At 47.8% G+C, this 24,638-nt stretch overlaps 2 protein-coding genes across 2 annotated transcripts; both read right to left on the reverse strand.

Annotated features, from left to right (window-relative positions):
• Positions 1-8,918, reverse strand: LOC122699988 (H-2 class I histocompatibility antigen, alpha chain-like). Its single transcript, XM_043912498.1, has 5 exons — positions 8,750-8,918; positions 3,160-3,435; positions 2,949-3,047; positions 2,503-2,628; positions 1-2,366 (listed from the first exon to the last, which is right to left on the reverse strand). Exons 1-5 carry the CDS (start codon positions 8,916-8,918, stop codon positions 2,359-2,361), a joined length of 678 nt encoding a protein of 225 aa, XP_043768433.1. The 3' UTR covers positions 1-2,358.
• Positions 8,473-23,635, reverse strand: LOC122700753. Its single transcript, XM_043913810.1, has 5 exons — positions 23,494-23,635; positions 17,327-17,674; positions 15,012-15,119; positions 10,067-10,327; positions 8,473-9,025 (listed from the first exon to the last, which is right to left on the reverse strand). The coding sequence occupies exons 1-5, from the start codon at positions 23,633-23,635 to the stop codon at positions 8,958-8,960; spliced, it is 927 nt and encodes a 308-aa protein (XP_043769745.1). The 3' UTR covers positions 8,473-8,957.
• Between the last annotated feature and the right edge of the window lie 1,003 nt (positions 23,636-24,638).

Consider the following 24,638-nt stretch of genomic DNA (forward strand, 5'->3'; position numbering starts at 1 on the left):
AACTGTAAAAATAAAACACATTTATTACCACAAAACCTTATTAATACAGGTCCATAATCCCTTACCCGAAACCCTTAGAGCCGGATATAGTTTAGAATTTAGAATTTTTTGGGCTTTAGAAAGATACCAAGATGTGAATACTGAATATTATATAATACTACCAGAGATGTCTGGGGTGACATCCAATAATCCCCCAAATCAGTATTTCTGTGAAAAAATGTGAAAAGGCACACTAGAGGAAGTAAATGAAGAATATGAATAACCCCACTTGACTCTTTTTCTTTTTTGCTCCATAGTGGGGCATGTGGGATCTTAGTTCCCTGATTAGGGATCAAAACTGTGCCCCTGGCAGTGGAAGCACTGAACCTCACTTCACTTTAGGATTTTTTTTTTTCCCCTCCTGCCCCTCTCCCAGGTCATGTTTTGATGACAAAGTTGGGAAGATGCTTCTAGCTTCCAGAGGTTTTTGTAGATTTCAGAACTGCGAAAAAGGGATTGTAGACCTGTACTTACTTGCCCATTTACAGAACAGCTCAGTTATTTTTGAGGCTTTGGTGCAGTGGTGAGGTGGCCAGGCTGCAGCAGCCAGACTGCCTGTCCTCACATCCCAGCTCTGGCATGAATCAGCTGTGGGACCCTGGGCCTCAGTTTCCTCATCTGTACCACAGAAGTATTCATTACCCCCCACACTCATGCTTGGAAGACTAAATAGCTTAGTATACAATAAAGTACAAAATAAAGGGCTTCCCTGGTGGCTCAGATGGTAAAGAATCTGCCTGCAATGCAGAAGACCCAGGTTGGATCCCTGGGTCAGGAAAATCCCCTGGAGAAAGGAATGGCTATCCACTCCAGTATTCCTGCTTAGAGAATTCCATGGACAGAGTAGCCTGGTGGACTACAGTCCATGGGGTCTCACAGAGCTGGACACGACTGAGAGACTAACATACAATAAAGTGCCTAGAACTCTGCTTAGTATGTGGTTTGCACAGCATGACAACATCGGTGAGAAAAACAGACATATAAGACATGTCTTCAGTACAAGCCAATCATTACAAGCTCACTGCTTAGGTCCTACAGGCCACCAGGGTAGGTTGATTCTTTTTCTAGTATTACAAGCGTTCACATCCTTGGCCTTTGAGCCTCCCAGGGCTGTAGATACAGAAGTTTCAAACTCCCCACAGGAGGCTCCGTTGCACTTTGGCGTCAGCTGAAAGGGAGGCAGCGGGTGCTCTGGAAGGGGTCTGACCTTGTGTCCTTATGACAATGGAGAGCGCTCTCTCTGCCTCGGCTCTGGAGTCCCAACTGCTAGCACATCAAATGGCCCTGAGACTGGATTCTTGTTCAGAGAGGAGACAAGGGGTTTCTGCTCCACTGAACGTGCAAAGGTGAGGCTGGGCCTTCTCCAGACATATCCTTCACAGGCATTTTCATGTGACACAGAGAAAAGGGGTCTTTTCCTACTCTATCAGTAACCTGTGCCTATTGTAAAAATTCAACCATTCAAAAGGATAGGACATAGGGAAAGTATGGTCTGAATTGTGTCCCAACCTTCAGTTGCCTGGGACTAACTAACAGGTCTCCAGGTACCTGTCTTCTGAGCTTCTCCTCAAATACAAAAGGATACCACACACCACACATACACTCCCCCTCACATGCACCCCATATATCCTCTCACCCTCAAACATACACACCCACACATCCTCACCCTAACACACCTCCTCAGTTTCACACACCTACCCTTACTGCCTCTCCTATACCCTCACACACCCAACACTCTAATCTATACAGAAGGAGATCATACATATATACAGAACACACCTATAAAAGAAGCAGGCAGTCAGTCATTTCTTTCTGATGCTAGCAGGTTCACACAGGATGCTGCCCCTATAACTCTTGGATACTTTTCTGGTTTTTCCCTGACTGCCCAGACCCTTGGTTTTCAGGTTGGGCAAGTGGGAATGAGAGTAACATTGCCAAACTCATAGAGTGCCTGAGAAGCTCAAGTGAGATTTACAATTAACATGAAATCACTCTGCAAATTGTCAAGTGTAAGAGGAGCTGAGGGATTACTACGGCCCCCCTTCCCATCCCCCCAAACTGGAAATAATTAGACTTTTAAAAGGGCTTCAGGAAGAGGGTAAAGCCATCTTAGTGGCACAGACTGCTTGTAAGAAGGCTGGTGGGGATGCAGAGGGCTCAGTTTTGGGTTGGGTGGGCCCTTCACAGATCACATGAGCCAGCCAGTGCAGGGGAGCCTAATACTCCACAAAACACAACCTTGATTTGTGACAGTGACTTCTGTCAGCAGATGAGTTGAGCAGCTCTTGATCTTGCTGGGCTTTGAGAATTATGGGGGTCCTATTCACCTGCAGGAAGAAAGGAATGGAGGTGACCCCAATAGGCTCCCCAACCCTCTTGCAAACCCGGATGGTGGCTCTCTGGAATGCTCCCTACCCCTTCTGCCTGGGGGCAGGGGACTGAGGCCAGGGAAAGCATACACACCATGCCCCACCCCCATCCTGAGTTCTAAGGCATCTCTGCTATGTTGGGAACATCTGGGGTTTCCTCTCCCCAACTGGTCCATACCACAATCACCTGGGACTTGCTTGTGAGGTTCCTTATTCCTGGCTGTGGAGAAAAAGAACACAGGAGACCCGGTGAGTGGGTCCCCACCATCCCTCTTCCTCCCCTATCTGGGCCTTTTCCCAAGTCAGTCCCAGGTCTCCCCCAACTGTGGAATCCACAGGGTCCTCCTGGTGGTGTGCAACTGGGGTGGGGTGGGGACATTTGGGCTTTTCTACATGTGGGGGACAGGGGGCAGGACCTCAGCAGTAGTTGCTGCTCCCAGGAGAAAACAGTTCTTGCTGCGGCAGGGAAGGATACATTCCTTCCCTAAAAGCCCTCTGCAGCCAGAGGGCTTCCCACTCCTTTGTTCCTTACCCACCTACCTTGAAGGCACTTGATCAAGCTCACAACACTGCCAATCACCAGCAAGATCAGGATGAGAGAGATAACTATGGCCGTAAGTCCTGGATGAGAGGGCATTTCTAAGAAAAACAGAGAAAAGTGGGCACTCGCAGATCATGGGACTGTCTCCGGTCCCCTGGGACCCTCCCCTTCTCCCCCCTCAGCCCCTCCCGGGCAAGCCCAGCTTCTCACCCCAGGACACAGTGAGCGTGTGATTCAGGCTGGAGTGCTGCACATGGCATATGTATTGGGTCTCATTCCCAGCCGGCACCCACACGGCCATCCATGTCTGATAGGTGCCATCTCCACTGGGGCGTGTCTCCACATACTCAAGCTTTGAATTCAACTTCTTCTCACCCAGCCACCAGCTCAGTGAGATGTCTCGTGGATAGAAGCCCAGGGCCCAGCACCTCAGGGTGGTACCCCCGTCCTGGGCTGAGTGCTTTGTCACCCGGACTGTGGGTGGTTCTGCAAGGAGAGGAGGAGGGAGGAAGACTGCTGAGTGGCTGCTCTCTGCCTATCCCTTAGGCTTAATTCTGGGCTCCTCCAGCATCTTCCAGGGTGGAGGACAAGGAAATGGGGACGAGGTCTCTGTCTAGGGGATGTACCCAATTACTGTTGTAGGCAGGGATGACTGATTTCCAGCTGTTACAAAGGAGCATTGACCTATTAATTGCCATGAGGGGGGCTGACTTTCTGTCCCCAACCTCCAAGGAGCTTCCTCTGGGGGGCTGTTGGGTCCTAGTCTGACATACCCCCTTCTTCCTACAGAGATCCTAGGGTTTTCTCAGTGACTTTATTTACTTCCTCTTTGACTTTGTGCATACAGTAGGTGCCTAATCAGTTCAGTTCAGTCACTCAATCATGTCCAACTCTTTGCGACCCCGTGGACTGCAGCACTTCAGGTTTCCCTGTCCCATCACCAACTCCCGGAGTTTGCTCAGACTTATGTCCACTGAGTTGATGATGCCATCCAACCATCTCATCCTCTGTCATCCCCTTCTCTTCCTTCCTTCAGTACTTCCCAGCATCAGGGTCTTTTCCAATGAGTCAATTCTTCCCATCAGGTGACCAAAGTATTGGTTTCAGCTTCAGCATCAGTCTTTCCAGTGAATATTTGGGGTTGGTTTCCTTTAGGATGGACTGGTTTGATCTCCTCACAGTCCAAAGGACTCTCAAGACCAACAGTTGGAGAGTCTCAAGACTCTCCAACACCACAGTTTAAAAGCATCAATTCTTTGGTGCTCAGCTTTCTTTATAGTCCAACTTTCACATCCATACATGACTACTGGAAAAACCATAGCTTCGACTAGATGGACCTTTGTTGACAAAGTAATGTCCCTACTTTTTCATATGCTGTCTAGGTTGGTCATAGCTTTTCTTCCAAGGAGCAAGTGTCTTTTAATTTCATGGCTGCAGTCACCATCTGCAGTGATTTTGGAACCCCAGAAAATAAAGTCTCTCACTGTTTCCATTGTTTCCCCATCTATTTGCCATGAAACACAGCCCCGCCCATCAACAGAAAATTGGATTAAAGATTTACTGATCATGACGCAGTAGAAGAGAGTTCCAAAAAAACATCTACTTCTGCTTTATTGACTATGCCAAAGCCTTTGACTGTGTGGACCACAACAAACTCTGGAAAATTCTTAGAGAGATGGGAATACCAGACCACCTGACCTGCCTCCTGAGAAACCTGTATGCAGGTCAGGAAGCAACAGTTAGAACTGGACATGGAACAACAGATTGGCTCCAAATAGGAAAAGGAGTACGCCAAGGCTGTATATTGTCACTCTGCTTATTTAACTTATATGCAGAGTACATCATGAGAAATGCTGGGCTGCAAGAAACACAAGCTGGAATCAAGATTGCTGGGAGAAATATCAATAACCTCAGATATGCAGATGACACCACCCTTATGGCAGAAAGTGAAGAAGAACTGAAGAGCCTCTTGATGAAAGTGAAAGAGGAGAGTGAAAAAGTTGGCTTAAAGCTCAACATTCAGAAAACTAAGATCATGGCATCCAGTCCCATCACTTCACGGCAAATAGATGTGGAAACAGTGGAAACAGCGATAGACTTTATTTTGGGGGGCTCCAAAATCACTGCAGCCATGAAATTAAAAGATGCTTACTCCTTGGAAGAAAAGTTATGACCAACCTAGACAGCATATGAAAAAGCAGAGACATTACTTTGTCAACAAAGGTCCATCTAGTCAAGGCTATGGTTTTTCCAGTGGTCAGGTATGGATGTGAGAGTTGAATTATATAGAAAGCTGAGTGCTGAAGAATTGATGCTTTTGAACTGTGGTGTTGGAGAAGATTCTTGAGAGTCCCTTGGACTGCAATGAGATCCAACCAGTCCATCCTAAAGATCAGTCCTGGGTGTTCATTGGAAGGACTAATGTTGAAGCTGAAACTCCAAAACTTTGGCCACCTGATGCAGAGTTAACTCATTGGAAAAGACCCTGATGCTGGGAAAGATAGAAGGCAAGAGGAGAAGGGGATGACAGAAGATGAGATGGATGGCATCACCAATTCAATGGGCATGAGTTTGAGAAAACTCCGGGAGATGGTGAAGGACAGGGAAGCCTGGCATACTGCAGTCCGTGGGGTCGCAAAAAATCCGAAATGAATGAGTGACTGAATAACAACAATATTCCACTATATGTATGTACCACATCTTCTTTACCTGTGTATCTGTTGATGGATGTTTAGGTTGCTTCTGAGAGGAATAGAATAGAATAGTTATACAAGTAGCTATAGATGTCCCAGTAAGGTACTATAGATAGAAGGGGAAACCTAGGAGACTTTGGGAGACCACTCTCAGTTAATGATCAGTCAAGAAAGCTATTGGAACATCATGAAATGAAGCAGGCTTGCTTAACTACAAGCATGAGATATGCCTCGGGCCTTTAGGTGGAAGAAAAATGTCACCACCCTTCTACTGATTTGAATAAGTGCTATGATAATCCTAGTTTGACCTCATGGGTCAGACAGTCTCCTGCCTGATACAAAGGAGGAGCTACTGATGTAAATCTCATGTCTACTCAAAGAAGGTGGTACTTTCTCCCTCCCCCTTTGCTTTGACTATAAAATTGTAGCCCACTTAATCCTTAGGGTAGAGCTCCCTGGCCTGCCTGCTTACATCTCTTCTAAGTGTCCTATATTTATATATCTACTGCTAACCCATCACTTTGCCTCTTGCTGGATTCCTTCTGTGCTGAGACACAAAGAAACTGTTCCTTATTAAGTCCAGACACCAGGTGAGTGATTCTAATGAAAAGATCATGGTTGGAGTCCCATGTGGGGTTTCGGCTGTGTTCAAGTCCTGGCCATGTGACTTAGAGTCCCAATCTGAGGCGAATAGTTTCACTTTCATGTCCTGGCTATTGTAAATAGTGCTGTAATGAACATTGGGGTACGTGTGTCTTTTTGAATTGTAGTTTTCTCAGGGTATATGCCAAGTAGTGGGATTGCCGGGTCATATGGTAGTTCTATTTCAAGGTTTTTAAGGAAACTCCATATTGTATTCCATGGTGACTGTATCAGTTTACATTCCTACCAACAGTGCAAGAGGGTTCCATTTTATCCACACCCTCTCCAGCACTTACTGTTTGTAGATTTAAATATATATATATATATATGTATATATATATATTTATTTATTTATGGCTGCACCGGTTCTCTGTTGTGGCAAGTGGACTTCTCTCTAGTTGTGTTGTGCACATTTAGTTGCCTCGCAGCATGTGGGATCTTAGTTCCCTGACGGGGCTTGAATCCATGTCCCCTGCCTTGCCTGGTAAAGTCTTAATACTGGACCACCAGGGAAGTCCCTGTTTGTAGATTTTTTGATGGTGGTTGTTCTGACAAGTGTGAGATGATACCTCGTTGTAGTTTTGATTTGCATTTCTCGAATAATGAGTAACATTGAACATCTTTTTATGCATTTGTTGGCCATCTGTATGTCTTCTTTAGAGAAATGTCTACTTAGGTCTTTACTCATTTTTTGGTTGGGTTATTTTTTTTTTTTTAATACTGAGCTGCATATTCTGTTTGTATATTTTGGAAATCAATCCTTTGTTGCTTTGTTTACAAATATTTTATTCCATTCTGAGGGTTGTCTTTTCATCTTGTTTATGTTTTCTCTACCATGTAAAAGCTTTTAAGCTTAATGAAGTCCCATGTGTTTATTTTTGTCTAGGAGGTAGGTCAAAACGGATCTTGCTGTGATTTATGTTGAAGAGTATTATTTTGTCTAGGAGGTGGGTCAAAAAGGATCTTGCTGTGATTTATGTTGAAGAGTATTCTGCCTGAGGTTAACATTTGAATCACTGGACTCAGTGAAGCAGACTGCTTTCTGCAGTGTGAGTGGGTCCATACACTCAACTGAAGATCTGAACAGAACAAAGAGGTTGAGTAACGGAGTTCCTCTAGCATGATTGCTGAGCTGGAACACTGGTCTTTTCCTGTCTTCAGACTCAAACTGAAACACTGACTCTTCTTGGGCCTCAAACTTTCTAGCATTTGAAGGAACCATACTACTAGTTCTCCCAGTTCTCAGGCCTTTAGTCTCAGACTGGAACTGCAACATTGGCTCTCCTTGGTCTCCAGCTTGCCAACCGCAGATCTTGGAACTTAGCCGCCATAGTCACATGAGCCAGTTCCTTAGAATATAACTCTTTCTCTCTCTCCATGTAGCCTGTTGGTTCTACTTCTGTGAAGAATCCTCACTAATCTCCCAGGGGAAGGACATAGGACAAATGAGTGCATTTAGCACATAGGTGCTAAATGAGAGTTCCACAGTACTTATTTAATGCACACCAATATGGTGCTTTGGAGAGGCAGGAGCTACTATTAATATCCTCATTATACTGATGAGGAAACTAAAGTGCAGAGAAGGCAAGTAACTGGCACAAGGTCATACAGCCAGTTAATCCTGGATCTGGGATGAGTTATCTGGAGGCTAGGCTCCAATGCCTGAGCTCTGAACCACCATGCTCTGCTCTCACAATCACATCTTCTACTCCTGATGTGATCTGTCCTGTCCTCCCTTTGAGGAATATCCTCTCTATTACCTCAGCTGATTCACGTCCCACCATTCAATTGCCAGACATCCATGGTGTCCTGGGTGTTCTGATCAGCTCCACCCCTGGCAACCTCAGCCAGAAAGGCTTTCACCCTAGGCATTCCCAAGCACCTACCTTCCCTAGTGTCCACCCCAGCCTTTGTGTCTCTAGCCCTGGTTGGCTGGGGTCAGGAGAAGTTTATGATGCACCTGGAGTCTGGGGAGCACATTTATCATGAGGGGTGTCGGGGAGGAAAGGGGAAAAAAGCTTCAGCTTCCCTGTCAGTCCCCAGTGGTCTAGGGACAGGTGAGGGCTGCTGTTCTCCTGGAACCTGAGATCTCTTTCCCAAGGAGCAGAGTTATAGGCTGGTAGATCCCCAAAGGACTTTAGGAGGACCTAGTTTAACCCACTTGCCCTGCAGATGAAGAAAATGAGACCCAGATTAAGAGACTTTATTCCCAAGACCACATTGGAACAGGGGAGACTTCAGAACTCCACACTCTATCTTATTTGGAGCAAAGACCTGAGGTCTGGGCTTTCTTCTTACTCTGCAGCAAAAAGCTGTTGGCTAGCTGGCCATCTTTCTGGACTCCAGAGGGCTTGCCTGAGCCAGGGGGCCACAGCCTGGGGACGCAGCCTGCCTCCTCATTTCCCAGAGACTTATCTGTCAAATGGGATGGCTCTTGAGAATGGGAGCCACAGGCTGAACCTTACCTCTCCGGGTGAATCTCTGGCCTCCCAGCTCCAGGTATCTGTGCAGGGAGGTGAGGCAGGGGCCTTCCAGGTAGGCTTTGTCATACTCAGCATAGCAGCGCTCTGTCTGCCACCAGCTCTTGGTCCACAGAGCCATGGGGTTAGCTGTCACCCAGTTCAGAGTTTCCATGTCCAGTGACAGGTGGTCTTGCCCATCATAGCCAAACAGCTAGAAGCTGTTGGAGTGGCCATCTTCCTGGATCTCACAGCCAAACATGCGCTGAGTGCTGTGTATGCCTGTGAGTACAGGTAAGAAAGTTGTCACTAGTGGGGACTGTGGGTCAAGTCCCTGAGAGCCAGGGAGAAGCCCACCACCCACAGGGATGTCAAAAAAGTAGAGGGACGGGGCATCATCATTTAGATAAAAATCTCCCAAGTAATTTTCATAAGCAGCCTGGGTTGAGAAACCTGCTAGGCTTCTCATGTGGGACAAACACCCCAGTTCATAATTAGACACATCCTTATATCACATCCCACACTATGTGAAAGTTGCTCAGTCGTGTCTGACTCTTTGCATCACCATGAACTATACAGTCCATGGAATTCTCCAGACCAGATGCTGGAGTGGGTAGCCTTTCCCTTCTCCAGGGAATCTCCTCAACCCAGGGATCAAACCCAGGTCACCCACATTGCAGGCAGATTCTTTACCAGCTGAGTCATCAGGGAAGCCCACCTGTGGGTGTAAAATGTTCTCAACAGTAAGACTAAGTCATGCCATGCTTATCCCGGGGGCCCTTGGCTGATGCACAGCCCTTCTCAGTCTCAATCCTTTATATCCTTTGTATCTACTGATTCTGAGGCCTCTGGGGACCTGAGGCTTTTAGTCTGGGCATTTGGGTATCCAGGCACAGACAGGGACGGTGTTGTGTGAACAAGCTGTGCTCCATAAGCACTTCATTCAGAATAAGCAGCAGCCCTGGTGGTGGGCTCAAGCGCACTGTTGCTGAGAAGGAGAAGCTGAGGCGGTACCAGAGGGCCTGGGGGTACTGCGTGAGTGAGGATGAGGCAGGGAAATCCTCTCCCCATCAGCTGAGTTTCAGAACCCAGGTTAGCTAAGGGGCAGGCAAGGGGTTAGGGGGAGACATCATGGGCCCCCGGCTCCTATGATGCTTGCTGCACTGTTCTGAGGCCCTGAGGCCCCTGCTGGACTGTGGGGGAAGTGGACTGAGAAGAGCCAAGTGTCAGAGGCTTGCCCCACACCCTCTGACAAGCACAGCTGCCCGGAGAGTGAGTGTGCAGAAGGTGAAGGAAGGAGCATGGGGCTTCCACCCAACGCACCGGTGCTGTGGTTGTGGTAGCCCATCTCTATCCGCGTCTCCACCTGATGAATCTCTGCCCATTTCCTCTGCTTCTTGGTCTCGTCCTCCCAGTATGTGGCATTCTTGGATGAAATCCATGGAGCCTGGGGCTCAGCTTTGTCCATACGGCTGTCATACTGGATAAAAGGCTGATCATCCACGTAGCCTACAGCCACAAACTTAGGGAGGCTTGGGCCCGGCTCGGACAGGTACAGGTAGTGGTAGCGGAGGAAGTGCGTCCCTGTGGAAACACAAACTGGTCTTGGGTTCACATAGACCACCAGGGTCTGCACCAGGCCTCAGTGTGCTGGGTGAGGTTGGCTGTAGAAACTTACCCAAGAGAATTCATCACGAGCAAGAATGTGTGTGCGTGTGCTAAGTTGCTTCAGTCATGTCCAACTCTTTGCAACCCCATGGACTGTAGTCCACCAGGCTCCTCTGTCCGTGGGATTCTCCAGGCAAGAAAACTGGAGTAGGTTGCCCCTCCTCCGGGGGCTCTTCCCAACCCAGGGATTAAACCCGAGTCCCTATGTTTCCTGCACTGAAAGGTGGGTTCTTTACCACTAGCGCCACCTGGGAAGTCCATTAGCAAGAGTGAAGAAGTGAAGTGAAGTTGCTCAGTCGTGTCCGACTCTTTGCGACCCCATGGACTGTAGCCTACCACACTCCTCCGTCCATGGGATTTTCCAGGCAAGAGTACTGGAGTGGGTTGCCATTTCCTTCTCCAAAGGATCTTCCCGACCCAGGGATCGTACCCGGGTCTCCCTCATTGTAGGCAGACACTTTACCGTCTGAGCCACAAGGGAAGTCCTATTAGCAAGAGTAAGCACTAGCAATTTCAGTGAAAAAAAATATATAAGGGCATCCAAAGAGATTAAATATAGACAGCACCAGTTGAACACTGAGGCCAAAGTTCACGTATTACGGCTTATGGACTTTATTCTCAGAAAGCTTCTCAGCTCCTCATGCAGGGCCTACTTACTCATACTTTGTATTCATCTCTAGTGAGTGTGATTGTCTGGTTTCCAATTTCTCACAAAAAGGGTGGGATATTTTTAAAAAGTTGGTTGCTTGGGAGCTCAATTGATATGGTTAATTAAGCTTAATTCATTTCCCGGACATGCTTGAGAAAGGCTGGACATCATTCTTAGCTTGAACCATTACTGCCAAGCTGGTGGCACCTTGACTCCATTCCCCACTCCCTTCTGTTCCCACAGCAGACATTACTGTGTGTTAGTCACTCAGTCGTGTCCGACTCTTTGTGATCCCAGGGACTGTATCCCACCGGGTTCCTCCGTCCATGAGATTCTCCAGGCAAGAAACCTGGAGTGGGTTGCCATTTCCTTCTCCAGAGGATCTTCCAACCCAGGGATCAAACCCAGGTCTCCGGCATTGCAGGCAGATTCTTTACCATCTGAGCCACCAGGGAGGCCTAAGACTAGTTGATCTCTTATCTCTTTGAGTCCAATGCTGCCTCTCTACCATAACTCCAAACTCATTGATTTAACTTGGTGCTGGAGATGAAATCTACTTAGCAGTCAGTCCTGACTCAAGCTATTCAAATAAGCGCTGTATGTTAAACTCAGGTCACATTTCTGAGATATCCCTGGCTTACTTTCGTACTTAACTTTTAAAAAACTTTTGCTCAGAAGTTTTTATCCCCTAACACTCCTGTCTCTGTGTTATTTTTCTCCAGAGCACTGGAGAGAGTATGCATTTGCACTGACTAGAGAGTACGCATTTGTTTGTCTTGTTAATGGACTCTTGCCTCTGCAGTGTCAGCTCTCCAAGGGCAGGGATTCCTGTTAGATTGTTCTGTTTCCCCAGCACCTAGAACAGCTTCTGGCATACAGTGGGTGCTCATTGGTTGAACATTCACATGTGAAAGGAGTCAAACACATCTCTATACTCACAGCTCTCTTTTTACTGCCTCCTTGTTAATTCAGGCTATACCAAACTCTGCCCAGGTCCTCTGTACCTGCTGTTTCTTCTGCCCCAGGCATCCCCCTTTCTGTTTTCTCTCAGCCACTCTCCACACCTCAGGTTGCAGTCAGGCATCCCTTCCTCCAGGAAGTCCTCCTGATTTCAGCCTGATGTCTCACAGAGGGATCTCAAGAGTGCCCTGTGCTCCCTGTGAAACTATGGATTTCATGAGGGTGGGAAGTCCATCTGCCCTCTATTTACCCAGGGCCTAGCACACAGCTGGAAGTTGCTGTACTGGACAAAAAACAAGAACATGAATGGTATGAGGATAATCAAGAGTTGCCATTTTTGGAGTGACCATTGTATCTGCACTGGTTTAACTCCTCTTCATTCACTACCTTACTTCATCCTTACAATAAACCTAAGAGGTCAGTGTGATTGGCCCCATTTTACAGATAAGGGAATCAAGGCCAAGGGGAGACCAAGTGTAGTACTCAAAAGCATGCATTAGAACGAGGGCAGCCCAGATTCTCTCCCCAGGGACTGCTGCCTTTTTCTAAACTGAGAAAAGGGATGCTCTCTTATCATGCCTGGGGAAACCTCCTCATGGGAGGCAAGAGTGGTCAATGTTAGGAGTGTTTGAGTGAAGGGTTAATCAGGCCTGAACTGGTGTGGGCCTCCTGGGAGATGACTGAATTATCTCTCATGGTGCTGTTTCCTTGCACATCTTTGAGTTAAGATCAGTGTGGGGGTACTCCTGTGCTGGCAGCTGCGAATGGGCACAAAGGTCTTTGGGGGAGAACAGAGGCTATGATTTCTCCATGTCAAGGTGATCCACTCACTCCTTGGCTCTGATCTGCAGCAGCTCTACCTGACCTGGAAGTGAGGGACAAAAAAGATCCTGTGTCTTTGGGTAGCTGCTGGGACTCCTGGGTAGTGAGGAAGCCGTACAAGCTGGGCCTCCGGTCCTGCCTCCTTCTCCACAGCTCAGAAAGCATAGTGGGGTAGGCTGAATAATGCCCCCCAAGATATCCCTGCAACTGTTGAATGTTAGTTTATACGGTAACAGGAGTTTTGCAGATTAAATTAAGGGTCTTGAGATGAAGAGATTATCCTAGATTGTCTAGGCAGGCCCTAAATGTGTCCTTAGGAAAGGGAGGTAGAGGGAGATTCCAAGAAGGTCAGAGAAGGTGATGTGAAGATGGAGCACAGAAAGATGCAGGAAGGCACTATGTGCCAAGAAATACAGTTCTAGAACAGGCAGGATAGGCCTCCTCAAAAAGGGATTTCCTTTTAAAAGACAGGAAGGAATAGCCATTTAAGGATCCGACAGTATTCCAGGTCTGCAGAGGGGAGAGCCAGTGCAAAGGTCCCAAGTTAGAAGCGTATGTCAGGTGTCCTGAGGCTGCTGCAAGAAGGCAGGGAAAAATAAAATGGTGCTGTGATTCAGTGTAGCAGATGTGGGGGTGAAGGAAAGGGCTGAATTCTGAATCCTTCCCAGGCTTGTCCAGATCCGGCCTGGCCCTCCTTGCCATGAGGGCTCTGGTTCCTGGCATCTGCTCTGCCCTGGACTACTTACCATGGCCTATATCCTGGCATCTGGTACCCATCCTGGGAGTCAGGGACCTGCTTTTTAGGACAAGTTCATGACTGTGGCCTGCCTCAGTTGACTTTCAGGTACTGCTTCCCATGTACCCAGTGAGGCACCTGTCACCCTTCCCTCCCTGAAAATCCCACCAGTTTCTGCTCTGCCTACCAGATAGTCTTGAGAGTCCAGCTTGCTCTCTGTGGGGGCTCACACACTGCTCATTGCCATTTTTGCCTAGGAGAACGATCTCAGCTGGAACTAGACTCCCACCTGCTAACTGGACCCAAGTGGGATCATCATGCCTTGGGCTGCAGCCCAGAGTGAAGCAAAAGCAGCTGAGGAAGGCCACCTCCCTGGCTTTGGAGGCGATACCACCTGCCAGGCTGGGGTCAGTGCCAGGCACTGTGGGACCAAGGCAGGAGGAAGTGGGGGCTACACGGCAGGCATCCAGCAGTATCTACTCCTGCAGTGACATGGCCTAAGGAAGTTGCTACATGCCACTGTTGTTTCAGGGCCTGCGTGAACATTAGTTTTCCCCCACTTCCACCCTAACTCTCCGCTGCTGTTCCTAGTCTCTTGGCCACATGGCTGGTCTTCAAAAAGAAGCAGTCCTGCGTCCCATTAGCCTAGCCTCCTTCTTCCTCTGGCCATGGTTGGGGAGGGAGGAGCCAGCCCCTTTCCCACCCAGGCCAGGAGACTTTTTTGCATCTGCCCCACCTCCCCTATGATCCATATGGCACTGCCAGTCCCTAGCTGCATGGCTCTGAGGAAGTTATTTCAATTCTCCAGGCCTTGGTTTCCTCATCTGTAGGCAGGCTCAATTAACTGACCTGCTCCACAGTGCTTGAGCATCCAATGAGATAATGAACATAAGGAAAAAGTACAGGCATGGGGCAGGCTTCCCAGATGGCTCAGTGGTTAAAAAAAAAAATGCCTGCAGTGCGGGAGACTCAGGTTAAATCCCTGGGGCAGGAAGATTCCCTGGAGAAAGAGATGGAAACCTACTTGAGTACTCTTGCTGGGGAAATCCCATGGACAGAGGAGCCTGGTGGGCTGCAGTCCATGGGGTCACAAAGGGTCAGACGTGACTGAACGACTAAACAATAGGCATGGAGACAGCACCTTCTCAGGCTCAGTCCTTCCCTATTCTGAAGGGAGAGGTGGCCTTGGGAAGGAGAGAGCTGGAGTTTGGGGTGAGGTGGGGAAAGATGCTTGGGTCAGCTCTCTGGAGGCCAGGTCTCAGCCCCTGGGACACTGTCTGGAGGCCCTGGCCTCTGTATCCTCATCCTGGCAGAGTTTCCCCACCCCAAGACAGTCCTCCAGATTCCTAGACAGTGGACACGGCCTCCTCCAGGCAGGGGGCTCCTGGCCTCCACCATCCTATCCTTTCTTCAGCAGGCGGGCAAGGTCTTACCTCTAGGCCATGACTTGTTTTCCACCTTCTGCTGTGCCAGGTCTGCCATCACCACCTTTGCCATGGAAACTGGGTCATCGGCCAAGAAGGGCAGCCCCCAAGGACTCTCTGCAAGGGGAAAATGGAAAAGGATAGTATGAATCTTAAGGCATAAACATCCTTCCCACCCTTGTGTTTGCTGGGAGAGATAGTATGGAATGACAACAATGAGAGGTACATTGGAAGGGAAGAGGAACATGGGGGTCTTGCCTCAGGAGTGATGGGAAACTTCCCCAGCAGGCAGGCACAAAGCCAGGAGAGCAGCCAGGACTGGGATGTCTCCATCTGGCTGCCTAACACCACCCGGCAGCTTTGACAATCCTGCCATTGACATGGATTTAGTTGGTTTGGAGGTAAAGGAGGGCTGGACACTGGTAGGCGTTGAAACCTCCCAGGTGATGCTCATATGCTGCCAGAAGGAGAACCCATGCACTCCTGCCTGGCTCGGCCCTGCCCCGCTGCTCAGCTAGGCAACCCTGACCTCTCCCTTTGCAATATTACTCATTTGACAAACATCTGTTTGTTGTTTAAAGAACACTGGAATGGGTTGCCATTTCCTTCATTAAAAAAAAACAAACAGATTATATATTTAATAGGAGAAATGGAACATGCATATACATCTTTGGAGAAATACATATTCATTTTCTGAGAACAGATGTATATTTAGTATATGAAACAGAACACCCAGATACAGAAATCCTCCCCTACATTTTTTACGTTCAAGGACATTTATTATACCATTATTTTTTAAAAATTAATTTAATTGGAGGATAATCACTTTACAATATTGTGCTGGTTTTTGCCATACATCAACATGAATCGGCCACAGGTATACATGTGTTCCCCCCATCAAACCTGCCTCCCACCTCCCTCCCCACTCTATCCCTCTGGGTTGTCCCTCTTCATGCATCAAACTTGCACTGGTCATCTGTTTTACATATGGTAATGTACATGTTTCAGTGCTATTCTCTCAAATTACCCCATCCTTGCCTTCTCTCACTGAGTTCAAAAGTCTGTTCTTTACACGTGTGCCTCCTTTGCTTTGCAGGTGAATTCTTTACCACTAAGCCACCAGGGAAGCCCTGAATCCTCCTATTGCATTCAAGAGCCTCAACTTGGAGGAAAAAAATAACCTCTTTATTTTCACTAAGCTCTAGCTGAAGTTTGGCCCATCTTCCATGCTGAATGGAAGTTCAGCAGGATTAGCAGAACCTGTGCAGTGGTGCATGATAGAATCCACAGATGTTTTCCAACCACAAGACAGTGGTTTCAGACACCTGTAAATATGCTTTACCCTCAATACTTACAAATTCTGGGAATTGTTGCTATCTAATGGCTGATTTTAATGTGTTATCTTAGAAGCACATATATTACATATCACAAATTTATATTTATAGCTAAAAATTTTAATAGCTTATAAAAATATAATTTGGATCCTTTGGAATCATATGTATTTCACTTATGTGTAAAAGGCATTCTGAGACAAGGCCCAAGAACAAATATGGTTAAAAACTGAAAAAAAAAAAAAGGAAAAAAATCTCCGAATCTGGATCCCAGTGTTGCCCCCTAGCGTCCTTTCCGGGCCCTATTTTAAATCTGTAAATCGTACATTTTGAATTTTCTACAGCCGAAATGGCTTCTTGTACTTGAAGCCTTTAGTACAGAGCCTGGAATAAAGGACATCAGCTATTATTACTGCCGTGACGGTGGACACTCCCGGTCTGTGCTAATAATCTTCAGGCCTCTGGGCATTTAGGATGGGTGGTGCTCGGTGGGGGTGGTCGGGAATCCGGCAGGGGAGGGGCGGGGAGAGGATCAGCCCTGCAATTCTGCGTGCAGAATGAAAATTGGAAAAGGATGGAAATTCCCCGCCAAGTCAAAAAAATCCTTGCTGCTCCCCTCATCCGCTACCTCAACAAGGAGTTGCCCGGGCAACCCGAGATAACCTCTGCAGGGAGCCAGGGAGACCTATAGCGATGGGCAGGTGCCTCGTCGAGCAAGCAAGCAGAGGCTTGTGCAGATTCCAAGGCCGCACTCAGATTCCTGCCCTCGAGGAGCTTTTCCCCGGGGCCATCCTCGAGGACCAGGTCTGGGAGCCGAGTGCGAGCGGCGTCCTCCATACGGGCCAAGGGATCCCCGGGAAGCTGTGGCCTCGGCTATCTTGGGTCACCTCTCCGACTGACCATGCTCTCCTCGCCTCCAAACCCGGAATGGCCTCTGTATTCTTGGAGGATCTTTCCCTAGCAGCGCCCCCGGCCCCCGCCGCCCCGGGTTACCTGCCGCGCCCTTCAGCACCGGTCCGGACAGCAGTAACAGCAGCCGCAGCAGTGGTGGCGGCGGCGGCCGCGGGTGCCGCGCCCTCCCGGATCTCCGAGGCCACCTGGTCGCCAGCCTCACGCGCCGCCCGAGGGCGCCGGTCCCCGGGGGGTCCGCCTGCAGTTGTGCTAACGCCGGCCCGTCCCCTCCCGGGTGCCCGGCGGGTGAGCGCTCAGCTCCCTCTGGGCCGCGGAGGGTGCGAACCCATCCTGGCTCAGGCTCAGACGCTGACCAGGTTCCGACTGCGACGCCACCGCACCCCTGGGACCGCCCCCCCCGCCGCTCCTCGATGGCTCCCTCTGCTGGGCCTCGGATGAAAAACAGGCACCAAACCCCATCGATTAATTGTGAAATACAGCCTTACAGCCTTTCGTGTATACCACCTCACGAAAGGAGATCAGGTGGCGAAGCTCAAGTTACAGCCGTCTGGCAAGTCGAGAGGTGTCTCCGACAACTCTGTAGTGATTCAAAAACTCTTGTGGTTTCTGCTGGGGACCCAACCGCTCCTGCTAACCTCACTGAGCTTTCTTACCTCCATCCATCAGGGACGAAAGGCTAAATCTCAAATAGAAGTTAGTGAAAATAAAGGTTATTTTCCTTATCTGGGTTCACAGAACCCCTGAATTTTCACCAGGGACTCTCATATTCAGACAAATGGTTTTCAGCCCAGCATTCTCTGATATTGGAAAATTCATAGGGAGGGCTCTGGTGATCCTGATTGGGGTTAGTGAGGGGAGCAATTTTCACATCACAGGGAGGGAGCAGGAGTGTCAGATGTGCAGTCCTGTCTGGGGACCACCACACAAATGGTGTCCTGCCAGCTAACAGGAGGAAAAGAACCAGACTGTAATGATCTGAGTCTAGAATACAATGTTTGTTGAGTTTTCATATTGTCAAAAGAACACATGGAGTGAAAAGAATAGAGGAAGGTGGGCATCAGAAAGTTTAAGCAAATAAAAATATGTATGTAAAGGAAAAAACCTACAAAATTAATGAATCTGCATTATGATATGATTATTATATTCACAAAGATTGTGACATAGCTGCAGACATTGTTGTTTTTCTCTTGTTCAGTGATGCCTGACTCTTTGTAGAGGACTATACCTCTACAGACTTCCCTTTCCTTCACCATTTCCCAGAGCTTGTTCAAATACATGTCCTTTGAGTTGCTGATGAAATCCAACCATCTCATCCTCTGTCACTCCTTTCTCCTCCTGCCCTCAATCTTTCCCAGCATCAGGGTCTTTTTCAATGAGTTGGCTCTTAATGTCAGGTGGCCAAAGTATTGGAGTTTCAGCTTCAGCATCAGTCCTTACAATAAATATTCAGGGTTGATTTCCTTTAGGATTGACTGGTTTGACTTCCTTGCTGTCCAAGGGACTCTCAAGAGTCTTCTCTAGCACCACATTCAAAAGCATCAATTCTTCAGTGCTTAGCCTTTTTTATAGTCCAACTCTCACATCCATACATGACTACTGGAAAAACTATAGCTTTGACTATATAGACCTTTGTTGGCTAGGTGATGTCTCTGCTTTTTAATATACTGTCTAGGTTTGACATAGCTTTGAAAGTTATTTTTCTAGATAAGCCAGGTTTATTTGGGGGGGCCAAATCAAAGAAATCAACCCAGTTAGCTTTGGTTTGTTTCAAGGTGTAAAGTAGGATAACTAACTGTCCTGGTTTTAGTATTGAAGGTTCTGCATCCCAGTAGACCCGTCAGCCATGTACAAACCAGGACAGTTGGCTATAGGGCATGATGGGCCTGTAACTGTCATTTTTGCTTCCTTTGTACACACTGAATCTTTCAGGAAGGCAGCTGTGCTGCAGATGAAAGAGAAGTTGTACTTTGTGCTGTGGGGTACTTTACCAAGAGAGGCTTTCTGTAGAGCTGTGTTACCCTCAGGGATACTCCAGATTGTCCACACTGCATACTCAGATCAGTCTGCATTTATAGCTGTCATATTTACAGAAATTTTTTGCATACATGTAACTCCCTATGTCATCAGTTTATTTTGTATAGTCAACTAAAACATTTAACTATTCAAACACATGCTATTATTTTACATATTGTAGTTTAATTTTTAATACTTTTTGTTATAATTACAGCACTACATTGACTCCAATTTATAATTCTGTGGGTTGTTGTTCAGTCGCCAAGCCGGACTCTACAACCCCATGGACTGTGGCACGCCAGGCCTCCCTGTCTCTCACCATCTCTCAGAATTTGCCCAAGTTCATGTCCATTGAGTCAATGATGCCGTGCAACCATCTCATCCTCTGTCACCCTCTTCTCCTTCTGCCTTCATAACTCACAGCCTTGTTGTGGCAAAGGGGCTTGGGTAACTCAATGAAGTTATGAGTCATGCCATGCAGGGCCACCCAAGACAGATGGGTCACAGTGGAGAGTTCTGACAAAACATGGTTCACTGGAGGAGGGAATGGCAAACCACTTTAGTATTCTTGTGGTGAGAACCCCTAAACTATATAGAAAGGCAAAAGTTCTATGGGTATACAGATTAAATTATCTTTGAATTTCTCTTCAGAAAGAAAATGATGTTATAAAATATTTGTAACAAGGAGAGATATTCTGATGGGGCTTTGATACCCACCACTGGTAAGACTTGGATCCTGAGCAGGAAGAGGGGTCAGGCCCTTAGAGGTGGTGAGAATTGACCTGGTTCTTGACAAAGGGGGCAAGGAAGATGAAGGTGTAGGATCAAAGGCAATTCTGGGCAGGGAAATGCAAGTAGAGTGGTGTGTGGGGAGCAATGGGAAATGGGGGGGGGTGGTGGAAGGAAAGATCACAGAGCTGAGGGTTGCTGGGGGCCTAATCACAGAGGGTCTTGAGTGCAGAACTAAGGAATCTGCATGCTGGCCTCAAGGTGTAAACAGTCAGATCCAACCATCCATTCAACTGCTCTGCAGCAGGTACTTGGCACAGGCAGGAACCAGGTAAGGTTACTGCCAGGAGAAAGTCCACAGTCTGGAAGAAGGTGATTTACATTCATTATCCTAGTAAACAGCCAACACCAACGCATAAGTAACGGAGGATGGATCAGACAGGTCCTGGTCCAGACCCTTTACTTACAGCTGCCGTTCATTCCACTCAATAACCTCTGAGGCAGGACCATCATTATTTCTCCATTTCGAAGATGGGTAAAGTGAAGCAGATTGAGGTTAATTCAGGCAGCTTGTAAGAAGCTGAGCTAAGATTTGAACCCAGGCAATCTGAGTCCAGACTCCAGGCTCTCAAGCACTCTTAAAGTGCATAAGGACCACAGGGCACTCTAAGTGCTATGATAGAAGTTTAGAGGAGACACTGGAAGGGATTGGCCATTGCCTAATGGGAATTTACAGTGAGTACTGACAGCTGTCCCTGGGTCCAGGTAGAGGGTAGGACACTGGCTCTGTGAGGGAGGAAGAGAAAGACCCCAAGAGGCCATCCTCATCTAGCAGCCCCATGGGAAGGGCTTTCTGAGAGGTCTGGGCACCCATCCAGCACCCTGCTATGTACTTGCTGCTCACCCTGGGATCAGCAGTGTTTCTAGAATTTCCCCTAGACCTCCTCTACTTGCCTGGTTACTTAGTCTTGGTTCAGTGGCCCATTCACCTAAGGTCCTTGTTTTAGGGACATTGGCCAAACTCTTCCCCATCCCTGGCTCCATTCTCTCCTCTGGATCTCCGTCCAGACATCCAGGGATGATTCTCCATCAAATACTTCTCATGAGAGCTGAGGGCTGAATTCTCCTGGAGGTGCATCTGAGACCCTCAGAATCCCTGATCCCTCGTTGTAGAACAGCTCACCATCAGGGCTGAGCACCCAGACGCTGGAGCAGAATCCCAGGTCTACTCCTAGAAGGATGGGAGGCTCACCGTCAAAGTTAAGTTGTCAAAATCAATTACCTTCTATCTCAGTCAGTTAATACAATAATCAACAATTCTGAAATTAGCAACATTAGCATAAACAACATTCATTACTTTTGTGGAGTGAGTCTGGGCCAGGATTTCTACAGCCAGGACTTCCACAGGCTCTTGTAGTATATGTTGGCTTCTACAGAGAGAACCCAGGCAACCTGGATTTCAGAGGACCTCATTTGATTGCATAAACCCCTTGTTAAAGGAAGAAAGGAAAACTTAAAAGCTGAGATTAAGCATGGACAGCTTATAAGACACTGTCTCTTTAAGCAAAGCGAGAGTGATTGATGTGGGTTTTGCAGAAGCACAGTGCTCAGAGGTTGGGGATTTTCAGAGTTGAGAGTGTTTACTTTCAGGGCTCTGGCTGACCGGCTGACTTTCAGAGCTGTGGTCACAGGGAGAATGGTTATAGTTTGGTGATCACACAGGTTGTAAACAGATTCTGGTGGTTTCTTTTTACCATGGCTACATGGTAAAGGCAGTGAGAGCTTTTCAATTCTCACCCTTCACAATTTTATCCTTCACTACCCTTCATCCACCATAGGCTCCCTGATCAAAGTCTTCACTGCTCTGGCCTGAGATCTTTGAGGAGAGAAGGAAGAAAGAAAGTTGGTGAACAGGTGGGGGAGCATTGCCTGAGAGCAGGAAGGAACCTCAGAGTGCTCCAACCTGGAGGTCTTGCCCTCTCTCACACCTTTCCCACCTTTCGAGGTCTGCTTAACTCACCTTTAGAGTAAAATGAGGCGAGAGAAGAGATACTAAAGGTGGTCCAGGTTCACAGTCAGGAAGGACCCTGGGGTATGTATGGGGCTGGAAGGAGAGAGAAGAGTGGAAATGGATGAGGACTCCAGGCCAGTAAGCATGAGAAGCTAAAATGACCATGGTCCTGGCAACTTTATCTGAGAAACTTGCTTTATGGTAGCAAACCCATGTGTGCGTGCATGCTAAGTCACTTCAGCCATGTCCGACTCTTTGCCATCCTATGGCCTGTAGCCCACCAGGCTCCTCTGTCCATGGGAGCAAGGCAAGAATACTGGAGTGGGTTGTTGTGCCTTCCTAACCCAGGGATCAAACTCACGTCTCTTACATCTCCTGCACTGGCAGGCAGGTTCTTTACTACTAGCTCCACCTGGGAAGCCCAGCAAACCCATGAAGAGGGTGCTGATGGAGGGAAAGAGAGGGCTACAGGTGGGATGCAGGGTGCTGGAACTTCCTGCCAGAGGGTCTCAACATCCACACCTTGGACCAGGAGGAGCCACATGGGGTACCCAAGTTTGATTAGGCCTTTTATCCTTTCCAGGGTGAGAGCACATTCCTTGTCCCTGTTCCCCCCACCCCTTATTTCTGGGGGGCAAACCCTGAGCAAGGAATACTTGTAGCCTAGGGCTTCTGCTCTGGGAACCCAGAACACCTGGGTTTTCACACTTGCCATCACCCTGCCCTTGGAGCCTGAAACTTCTCTCTGTGAGGTGAGGACTCCACTCTACCCCTGCTTGAAATGCTTCACCTGGGTGGCCTCTACTGCCGGTCAAATGACTCTTCTATACGTCTGATCTTTGACGTTCTGGAAATTCACTAACTGCAGAGATAAACTGTAATATGCTGAAGAGTTTAGCAAAGAGTTTTGCTTAGAGAGTGTTAAAAACCACAAGGAAAGGAAGGAAGGTTGGTTAGCTGAGATCACACACATTTGAGTGTGGGGTGCACAGCAGGTTCTCCATCATGTTTGGTGCTAAATTACTCTTACTTTGAACTTTCTGTAAAACATGATGATATTAATGGAGCTGTTCCTTATATGTCAATGGAGTTATATGAGGTTGATTTGTGGTGACTTCAAGTTTTCAAAAAAGGCTCCAAGAAATAAATTCAACTTGTCCATTAAAAAATTTACCCTCATTTTCCAAATGAAGAGATGGAGATATATATGGGTGCCACTAGAAATGGAATCAAGACAAGTGCTACATGCTCTTGCTTAAAGTTAATTTTTTCAAAGCTAATTTTCAGCCCTTCCTGTAGGAGGACAACTGCTGCCCAGGAGACAGTAAGGCCCCAGTAGACCCTGGGATATCCTCAGCGTCGTATCCCCAGAAGCCCTGCATGGGGAAGTGCTTCCACATTTGCTGAATGAGGTGTTGATATTGTGGATGCACAGCCTCTAATCACTGGAAAAGCAGTGAGCAGCACAGCTTGGCCATCAACTCTACAAGGGCACAGTGGGCTGCCGTGATGAGGGGCTGGAGGGACAGGTACTGGTCTGGTCCATAGGCTTGCTCTTGTCCTTTAGGAACCTCTTCATGGAACCTCTTCATGGACACACTCATGCTCCAGTCCAGACTTTGCTTCTCAGCGGCCATATCACCTCCCAGTTGTACTTGGTAATGAGAGTGACATGGCAGACATTGGTCTCTAAGTGATGCAGTAGTCCTTCACAAACTGGCAAAGCCCTTGGATGCTGCCATCAGCCAGGATCTAGAATCTGCCCATGAACTGGAGAACATGGCCCTGGAAGGCTCCAGCCTTATTATAGTTTCTCTGGGGCAGGAGGTAGGATGGGGTGTAAGAACCCAGGGAGGCTGCCTCACAAGACTGGCTTTCTGTGCAAAGCCTGAGGATCCTTTCAGGTACACATGAACTTGTTTACAAAATAGAAATAGAGACACTGATGTAGAAAACAAACATGGTTACTAGGGGATGATGGGTGGGGAAGGGATAAATTGGGAGATTGACACTGACATACACACTACTATGGAAATGATAGATGACGGATAAGAACCTGCTGGACAGCACAAGGAATTCCACTCAACGCTCTTAATGACCTGTACGGGAACACAATCTTAAAAAAAATAAGCGTGGATATATGTATACATATAACTGATTCACTTTGCCGTACACCTGAAACACAATATTATAAATCAATTATACTCCAATGAAAATTTAGAAATAAAACCAGAAGGTTCTTCCCGGGTGGTCCAGTGGTTAAAAATCCACCTGCCAATGCAGAGGACATGGGTTCGATCCCTGGCCCAGGAAGATTTCACAAACTTCAGGGCAACGAACCCCATGTGCCACAATTACTGAGCATGAGCACCTAGAGCCTGTGTTCTGCAGCAGAGAAAAGAAAGAAAGAGCTAAGTCGTGTCCAACTCTTGGGATCCCATAAACTGTAGGCTGCCACACTCCTCTGTCCATGGGATTCTCCAAGCAAGAATCCTGGCGTGGTTGCCATTCTCTTCTCCAGGGGATCTTCCTGACCCAGGAATTGAATCCAGGTCTCCCACATTGCAGGCAGATGCTTTACTGACTGAACTACACAGAAGAGAAGCCACTGCAATAAGAAGCACCATAAAGAAGCCCTGC

Source organism: Cervus elaphus, chromosome 9, assembly GCF_910594005.1.
Source record: "Cervus elaphus chromosome 9, mCerEla1.1, whole genome shotgun sequence".
Classification (NCBI taxonomy): Eukaryota; Metazoa; Chordata; class Mammalia; order Artiodactyla; family Cervidae; genus Cervus; species Cervus elaphus.

Bases quoted from the DNA above. Each gene is read 5' to 3' on its own strand.
- LOC122700753 (XM_043913810.1), bottom strand. From the start codon at position 23,635: ATGGCCGCTGAGAAGCAAAGTCTGGACTGGAGCATGAGTGTGTCCATG. The intron at 10,328-15,011 runs GTAAGACCTTGC...GTGTTTCCACAG, and splicing joins AAACAAGTCATGGCCTAGAG to GGACGCACTTCCTCCGCTAC. The intron at 9,026-10,066 runs GTGCGTTGGGTG...CTGTACTCACAG, and splicing joins CTACCACAACCACAGCACCG to GCATACACAGCACTCAGCGC.
- LOC122699988 (XM_043912498.1), bottom strand. From the start codon at position 8,918: ATGGAAACTCTGAACTGGGTGACAGCTAACCCCATGGCTCTGTGGACC. The intron at 3,436-8,749 runs GTAAGGTTCAGC...CTCTCCTTGCAG, and splicing joins CCAGAGATTCACCCGGAGAG to AACCACCCACAGTCCGGGTG. The intron at 2,629-2,948 runs GTAGGTGGGTAA...TTTTCTCCACAG, and splicing joins CTTGATCAAGTGCCTTCAAG to CCAGGAATAAGGAACCTCAC.